Genomic DNA, 9,385 nt, shown 5'->3' on the forward strand with positions numbered 1-9,385 from the left:
TAGGTCCTCATTTTTCCCCTCCCTCCCCGCTCCCCCCTCCCGCATGAGCCCTTGATAGTTTATAAATGGGTATTTTGTCATATCTTGCCCCGATATTTGGAATTTTTAAGAACATGTTTAAATGGCCTGATATAATGACCAAATACAAATATTTATCTAAAATGGCATTATCTAATATGATCATTATCAATCACATGTGGTTATCTAAACTCAATTTTAAATTAATGAAAATTCAATGATTTAGTTGGGCTAGTCACATTCCAGGTGCCCAGTGGCCACACACATGTCCATTGTACAATTCAGATACCGATTTCAATGGTCCCAGAAAGTTCTATTGTAAATGTTGTGTGAAATTCCCAATTCATGTTCTTAGGCAAATTTGTCCAATAATGGAATTTTCCTTAAATGAGTGATTATAGTGTTCCAACGTCAACTTGGGTAGAAAAGCATAGGTCAAAGTTGAAATTGTCTACTGGAATATGAATGATCTTTGCTAAAGATAGATGGAGCAAGTAGACTTGAAGTTCCAACATTAGGGAAAGGTTGCTTCAGCTTCTAAAAATATATTTGCAGGCAGATATTGCCAACAGATTTTAGATTGCTATATACTACAGAAACACCTTTTGAGAGTTTTATTGTTGCAGGTACCAATGATGTGCCCTTGATTATTAACCTAATGCTTGGTGGTCGGAATCTACTCAACAGCTTGGTGATTTGCTCCCATAAAGATTACATCCAAGAAAACCCATCCAGGGGGCTCCAATTCCTGACAGTCTTCTGCATAGCAGATCACATCTGCCTTGTTGTAAGGAAAATAGGAGCTCACCAGGACTCAAGATGATAAAGTCAGTTTACCAGATGAACTTTGCTGTCAGCTAAATGTACCATGTAGTACATGCTTTAAAAGATTGAACTCAGGTCTTGGAACTAGACATGCAAAACAGGAGGATCATAGTCGGAGAGGGAATTGATAAATAGAATCGTGCATTCCTGAGGAGCATTCTGATCCTAGAGAGTTATTCTTTTCTTTTTTCTTAAGTAACAGCTGAAAGGGCACTTCAAATTTCATTCTTGTAGACAGTCACTGAGAAAAATCAAGGGCTTATTAGAACCTTCTAATAGGTCAGAGGGCCACGAGTGTAGCCACGAGTGTAGCCACAAGCACGGTGGTTTATTCAAAAGGGAAGGAATTTGCTTTTATTTTCAACTTTCTGGATAATTTACATGAAAAATCCTCTGACCCCCATCTGAGTTTCCTCAGTGATGAACTTATTAAAAATTCAGTTTGTAATTGAGTTACAGATTGCAATGATTTGTTCTTTTAGAAGTTCAATTTTCATCAGTTATTGTGTGCATTTACAAAAAAAATGAACCTTAAAATTATTTTCTTTAAATAAGAAGATAAAACCACAAAGTGACTTGAACTTTCCAGACTGACCAAAATTATTTATTGATTCATTATTTTGAGGATGTTCATTGACTCATGGTTGGTGATGAGGGGTGCTTAGCTTTGAGATTGTCCAAGTTCTGTCCATCTTGTCGAGAGCAGCTGACACGTGGTTTGTATTGTAGAAATACATTTCAGAGAGAGTATGAAAGTGCACAAAAATTCAGGAAGTTCTTCTGTCCAGAACAAGATAGATTATTTTGCTTTTCTGAGGGATGGTCAATATATCTGAACAGCGAGTCCTGGGCCTTATTAAAATCAAGTTCCAATCAGTCTTCGTAAACAATGCTTGCTCTGAAATGGGAAGGGAAAGGAGTTAGGGATGGATTGCAACATAATTATGAAGGAAAAACCACTAAATGTACTATCACGTATGAGTTAAGTCCCTTCCTACCTGTAAGAACTCGACTTATCTCTTGAGTGGTTATCAAATTGCAACAAATGCTAATAACTACGTTAGTTATTCAAAGGATTTAGGCTTCTATTTGATGAGCATTCTTTTCCAATGCAATTAGTTAACTAGTCTATGGCTTGCTGAATCTCTACTGCACCAGCAGTCAAAAATAGGATTTCTGGATAAAGCCAAAACCTGGTAGGTTATTTTGGTTTAGACGAAGACACTCTATTTCTAAAGAAACCATCTCCGGTCCTTAGTGCTACCTGTTAAAATAAATAACTCGTAATTAAGAGTACTCATGAATTATTTCTACAGCATATAAACTAAGCTGCCATATCAAAAACATATCAAAAGGAAACATGAAACATGAAAGGCTGAACATTATAGTTGGAACAGGTACATACCTCGAGTGCTCCATTTAGATAGACATGATGTGTTTGACAAAGGCTGTAGGGATAATATGGACAGGTTAAAATTAGCTAAGAGCCAAATTTAATAAAATAGATATTTAGCAAGTTAGCTCAGTCCTAATTGTTCCTAGCTGCAACTCTTGACTTTATTTGCTTCAACTCAGGATACCCTAATACTCTTAAAATGGATTGAATAGCTTTTCCTTCGCTTTTGAGAGTTGATTTTTTTGGGTACATGGTACAGTCACATGCTTTTTTAAAGTAATGTTTTTGTTGTTGTCCTCAAAACCCCAAACTCATTGCCATTAAATCAATTCTGGCTCACAGTGACCCCAGGAGACTGGGTAGAATTGCTCCTGTGAGTTTCCTAGACTGTAACTCTATATGGGACGAGAAAGCCAAGTCTTTCCCCCATGGAGTGGCGGTTGCTCACTGCATAACCGCTATGCCACTGTGTTTGAGGCTGTCAAATCAGCCCCAGACTCAGGATGGCGGGTTGCTGTCCATCAGTGTTTCCCTGGACTGATTTATGTTGGTAGAATGGCAGACCTTTCTTCTATCTGTCTTAGTTTGGAAACTGCTGAAACCTACTTAGCATCATAGCAACATGAACATTTCCACTACCACAGACAAGGTGGTAGCTGCATTGGCTATAAATGGGATGAGGATGTCAAGCTTGAAGGCAAAAATTCAACCACGGAACCACCATGTCAAGGTGGGTTTAAAGTCTTCTGCTGTTGTGTGCCATCTAAATGATTCTGACTCATAGTGACACTGTTGGACTAAATAGAATTTACCTAGACGGCTTCCTATGATATTGTCTGTATAGGGGCAGAGAGCCAGGCCTTTTCTGCTGCAGAATGGCTCCGTAGGTTCAAACTGCGAACCTTTCAGCTGGCAGTTAGTGCTTTGTTGTCATAGCAGTAGGACTCCTTTTATAAAGAATGGAAAGGTACATAATAAAAGACAGCGTCCTCCTTCATGACTCCCAGCCCCTCTTGTTCCTTTATGTTGAGTGAAGTTGTAAGGCCTCTTTATGCATATACAATAAAAATGGAAATATTTATTTTAAATTTTTTCTAAACGGTAGAATCTATTACACACTGGTTTGCACTTGTCATGTTTCAATTTATAACATATTTGGAGATATCACCATCAGCACATACAAGAGTTTAAAGCTGCAGGATATTTTGTAGTACAGCTGTACCACACTTTACTGACCACATCATACACTAATGGCACCTACAGCCATGTGCCATTCTGAACTATACTATAATGCCAACTGTGTGCATATAATCATTTCATACAGGTGCAAGTATTATCTCAGGGTTACATGCCTCAAAACAGATAGACTGGAATCAATAGTGATCACTACATACTCTTAGCTGGAGTTTATCAGTTTAACATTCTCATCAGGAGTGCATGAGATTGCTTGTTTCTATACACTCGTCAACCCAGACTGTGTGGTCAAGCACTTGAGTTTGTTAATTCATTTATTTTAAAATGCCATCTCAGTGTTGTTTCAATTAACATTTATTTTATTATGAAAAATTACATGGAATTTAACATCTTTGAATATCATATACATTTTAATCCATCTTTTCTATTAATTGACTATGTAAGCATTGTTGTTTATTGTCCATGTAAATTGTTAATTTTTATGAATTTGTAGTAGCCTTAAAAATTTTTTTTTAATTTTAAAAATTGAGGGGAGAGACTTTCTTTGTGATATAAATCGCAAATACTTTTCCTAGTTTATGATTATCTGGTGACTGCTTCTGATAGCTTTTGAGCTATAGATTTTAAACTATACATTTGCAGTTGAATTTATTAAAAAAATCAAATGCCTCTGGGCTTTCTAAACTTTCAGTTTTAGAAAGTCTAATAACTCCAAATTTATAAAATAATTCTTCCATGGTTTTTATACCGTTAGCTTTTACACCTAAAATTTGTGCCCACTTTTCCAAGTGTAAGATTAATTCTGTCTTTATTTTCTGGGTGACTCTCTACTTTCTTAAGCCCAATGGTTATTGAATGTTTCTTTTCTTATGCCAGGGTTTTATAGCAGTAATTGAGTATAAAAACAATATTTTCAGTAAAAAGTGAAGTTTAATTAAGATTGCCTTCTTGTCTCAGAAAAATAAATTAGCCTAAGCTCAAAAGGATCCCATCATTGATACAATCAATTAATAAACAGGTCTGTACCTTCATAGTTGATGCAGCCATTAGAGTCTTCTTGACCTGCCATGAGGGCTTCCACCTCCTCTTCCTTCATCTTTTCACCTGATGGAACAAAACTCTTTGTTCATCAAGAAGATACAAAAATACTTTCCAAATGTCACCGTACGGTATCCGTCATGAACTCCTTCAACGTATGTCTAGACTAAACTCTTGACAATTAGGAATCATGCTCTTATATTCTCCTGTCAATGAGTTGATTTTAAGCACAGGAGTTCAATGCATATTACCCTAATTCTCCAAAATATATCCTTCAAATTCCTACAATGCTGTGCTTTATTATTTCACTGGATTTTAAGCTTCTGTTTCTGTAGAACAAACTCATTGTCACTAGGCTAATAGAAGTGCTTTTTGCCTTTCGACTGTTGTCACTTTCCTTTCCCGACCCATTTTGATTGCCCCACGTTTCTTCTAAGTGGCACTCGTTCAGTATAGTCTGAATGAGTCCTTTATTAAGTTTACTAATCCTCCTTACCCAGGGTGGCTAAAACATGGCGGAGCTCAGCACCCATGACCGTGCCATTGCCTTCCTTATCGAAGACACGCAGACCCTCAACAAAGTCTTCATAGCTGCCCTGGTCCTTGTTGTTGGAGATCGCTTGCATCATGGGCAGAAACTGTTCAAACTCAATTTTCTTGGCATTCATCTCTGGAAGAAATCACAATTTGGAGAGTTGGTAGCTGCCCTAACATACCATCCCTGTCCGAGGCACAAATTAAGCCTGGAGATGTGTTCTCCATGATCTGATAATCTTCAAACAGCTTGTTTCTTAGTTGTCAAAGTGGTAAGACAGAAAGATGGCAATAAATGATATGTGGGTGCGGAACTCTCAGTGTCTAATGTAACTGTGATGTGATCTTGGGGGAGCCGTTATCGCGCTACTGTGAACATGAAGAGTAATACAGGAAAAGCTTATTTCAATACCTGGCATATACCGAGTGCTTGATACATGTTAACTGACATTGTGTTAGATTGCTAATTTGATACTTTCCATAAATATTTAAGGAAGCAATATAAAATATATTGCGCTACAACAAAACCATACAGTAATACTTAAATGTTATTAAATATTCCACCTTTGCCTTGAGATCTCGTAGCACCTTCAAGTTGCATTTTAAGTAACATTAAAAAGAAGTTTCTGAGCAAAGTGTGTGTCTACAATATTCTGTCAAATGTCCTTTCAGCTGATGTGTGTTTTGTGGTTTAGAGGCCTGGAGATGACAAGACTTTCTTTGGCAGCTTCTGACAAAGGAAACTCATTCACAGCAGACGTATAAACTAGACTGTCAAGGCAGATGCCAACGCTGCCCACCTCACGCCTCACCCCCAAATCACAACTCCCTTTTGCTGGTCTTCTCACAGACTGGAGAACCAGTACAGTGAGTAATATTGTAAGCAATTGCATTTAAGGGCTCAATAAATAGACATTGGTGAAAAATTCCAGAGTTGCATTTGGTAAATTAGAAATGGCATTTAAACATAAGGTTGGGCCTGTTGCTTCTCCCACTTTATCTCCAATTCTTAGCTACTTTCTGCAAGATTTAATGAAGAGTTTTCCTTCAAAGAAAATGAAGGCTAAGGAAAATTACAGCAGCTTGATTTAGAAGCCGTTTTACTTCAAATCAATATTTTAAAAGAATATCTCCTAAACATTTTCAATTATAAAGAAAAATATAGCCTTCTAGCCTTTTGTCCTAATAGCAAATATTAAAGCTCCAATATTGTCTACTTGATAAACTTCAGTTTACTATTTTCTTCTTTTGTCATGGTTCATATTTTATACTTTGCCATGAGCTTTTCTTTGTTTCATACCAGGGTTTCTATGTTGTGTATAATGAATTTTGCACTTTCTCCATTTAGGTATCTTACTGACTTTTTTCCCCCCCAGGCCTGAAAGATTTTGGTAACATCTTAAAAGTTTTTGGTACTTCTTTAGAACAGACAACACCCCTAGTAAGATTTCATCCTGCCTTTTCTTAATCATGATAGCTGAGCTTCTTTTAAGACTGCCGCAGAAGTAAAAAGACAGAGAATTGGACAAAGTCAGGATGTGATTTCAGTCAAGTTAAAACCATCATGATTTCACTTCCTTTTTTTTTTTTTTTCTGTTTTCAGTTACTTCTTTTTTTTATTTTTTTTCTTTAACATTTTATTAGGGGCTCATACAACTGTTATCCCAATCCATACAGCTTTTTATCAGTGTTGGTCTTCGCTAGCAGGGAGTAATATAACTCTCTCCGAGTTCTTGACGAAGCACACTATGTGTTAGCCATTTAACTCTTTTGTCTACATGTACCTATGACCCTGAACATTGGAAGCCTCAAAAAGGATTTAGATTTCTCCGAGTATAATTTCATTTCATCAGCCTTTAAATCACGAGCATTTGTGATGATGCTTCTACTAGCATTTGGCGTTAATTCCTTTCACTCGGATGGCATTTTGCCGTGTAACTTCTCACAGTGCCGTTACTTTAGGTTACCAGGGGAAAGGCTGAGCATTTTGCAGCTAAGAGGCCCGCTCGGCACCCTCAGCAGCAAACTGAATTCTATTATGTGAAACTTACTTTTCAATGGATAGAGACACATTTTGACTTTCATACTTCTTGAAAAAATCTGATGTGGTTACCTTCATTGCTGGGGTTCCCCAGCACCTTCTTCACCTCTGCATTGGTGGGGTTTGTGCCCAGAGCCCGAAGGACGTCCCCAACCTGGCTTAAAGTGATCTTGCCTTCACCCGTCCGGTCAAACAGGAGAAATGCCTCTTTGAAGTCTGAAAAAGAGAGAGAGGGAGAGGGAGAGCGTTCGGGTGCTGTTTTCAACTGCTGCTCTAGTCATGCCCCAGTTCCATGAAGGATCCAGCCCAAGCTCTTCCGGAGTCTCACAACTATTGCCAACCACCCAGGTTATTGCTTGCTCAACTCTCCCTAGCTCTGGCTCACACCATCACTGGCAAACCCTTGACTCATAGCCTATGGGGTTTCTTTATTTTCATTTGGGGGATTATTTGAAGGCAAGATGTCCAACTCCAAGTCCTAAGTCCAATGTGATTATTGGAACCTCTAGTCTTGTATATTCCCATTTCCTTCACCAGTCTGTGAGGCATATAGGAGGCTTTGAGAAATCCTACACTACCTCATATAATTAACAAAGTTGATAATGTCTGAAGCCATCAAATTACTTTAAAAATTATTTTAGAAATCAGATTCTTAATCAGCATGTGTTAAATGAGCTTAACCCAAACTTAAAATTACCCAGAACAACCTCCTGGGTGTACACCATTCTTAAGATCTCTCTCTAGGTGGTTTTCTCCAAGAATAGATTCTTCTCAAATGAAAAGTTTCCAAGGGAAAGACAAACTACAAATTTATATAATTTCCCTAAACCTCACCTATGTATGACTCTTGTAGACTGCTAGTACCACTGATACAAAAAGAGAAATGATTGTTTGCATATATTGATATGGTAATGTCTCTACACATTGCTCTTTCCCCCCTACAGATAGTACTTATAATTAAGTACTCATTGTTAGATGAAAAATTTTATGGAGATAATTGTAGAATCACATGCAGTTGGAAAATAACAATACAGAGAGATTCATTGCACTTTCTGCCCTGGTGTTTACATTTTGCAAAATTATAGTATAATATCACAGCCAGGATATTGACTTTGAAAAAATCCACTAATATTCATAGTTCCAATTTTACTTCCACTCATTTGGGTGAGTGTGTGTGTATTTAGTCCATATTTTTATTTTAAAGTGTTGCCTGTTATTATAATCAGGGTATTGGTTACTCTCCTAAATTTTACCATTCTCCTTTGATATGAATTCACATTTTAGAATGACACTGACTGAAAACTTAGCACCATAACCCCCCCCCCAAAAAAAAAAAAAAGACTAGAAACATCTATCTTTACGGACTAAGGGGTAAGTTCATTTCAGTTGAACCTGAACTTCACAAAATGGAACTGTCTTGGGAAACCAAACGTACTGATGGTGACCTGCTGCAGTTCATACCAATACTGCAAACCAAAATACTTGTGAATGCTCTGGTCAAGTTGAAAGTATTCCTTGTAAGCCATCCCAAGAGATCAGATCCAAAGATGCTATCTAGGTAGATTACTCGGCAAAGTATCCTAATCCTCCATATTAATAAAAAAATTGTATCAGCTACTATATTCATAATCATCTATAGCTCCTGTTACCATTCTTTGATAAATGTCACCCCTCAAATACAAATGTATTATTTTAATTCAAATACTATACACGCTAACTATAACAGATCATTCCCCTAATCTAAAAACCATTCTGCAGACACCGTGTAGTCACTCAGTATGATTTTTCGTTTTTTTTAAAGGACATGTGAAACTGAGCTTATTACTGGCTCTAGGCTTACATGGATGGATCGTTGAGAGGGCTCACTGTTACCTTGGTCAGTTGCTGATTTAGAAATAGAATTTTATGGGCTGTAATAGAATCCCTCTGACCTTACATTAACCCTTTTGTTGCTTAAAAGACAGAGAGCGGAAAGAGGTTACTCTTACTACCGTGGAGTTTTAATCTGCCCAGTGATCTTGCAGAAAAAAGGCCTATCAATTCCTCATCTGAAGCTGATAGCCAAGGGAAGGCCATGGAGCAGATCTAGTCTGTAACAAACACACAGGGTTGCCAGGAGATGGAGTCAACTCCAAGGCCACTTCGCCAACTCCAGGTTTTAAAACAAAGGGTTAGTCTACAACGTGGGATGGCAAACTGGCCCCAGGTCCGACTGCCAGCTTCCGTTAATAAAGTTTTAACGGAATGCAACCATTCCATTAAAATGCCAGCTCCTTTACTAATTGACTATGGTGGTTTTCATACCAAGCAACGAAATTGAGTTGTGACAGTTTAAGGTC

The 9,385-nt window shown here is 37.6% G+C and overlaps 1 protein-coding gene across 1 annotated transcript in view; it reads right to left on the minus strand.

Annotated features, from left to right (window-relative positions):
- Window positions 1–1,425: 1,425 nt before the first annotated feature.
- MYL1 (myosin light chain 1) overlaps window positions 1,426–9,385 on the minus strand; it is a 22,206-nt gene continuing 14,246 nt past the window's right edge. The window contains exons 3-7 of the mRNA XM_004701583.4: window positions 7,119–7,262; window positions 4,968–5,141; window positions 4,460–4,537; window positions 2,249–2,291; window positions 1,426–1,741 (exon numbers count right to left, since the gene is read on the minus strand). Coding sequence (XP_004701640.1) covers window positions 2,263–2,291; window positions 4,460–4,537; window positions 4,968–5,141; window positions 7,119–7,262 — 425 coding nt within the window. The 3' untranslated portion in view covers window positions 1,426–1,741; window positions 2,249–2,262. The remainder of the gene's footprint in view (window positions 1,742–2,248; window positions 2,292–4,459; window positions 4,538–4,967; window positions 5,142–7,118; window positions 7,263–9,385) is intronic.

This window comes from Echinops telfairi, unplaced genomic scaffold (assembly GCF_000313985.2).
Source record: "Echinops telfairi isolate 266 unplaced genomic scaffold, ASM31398v2 ScPeMD7_3;HRSCAF=10, whole genome shotgun sequence".
NCBI lineage: Eukaryota > Metazoa > Chordata > Mammalia > Afrosoricida > Tenrecidae > Echinops > Echinops telfairi.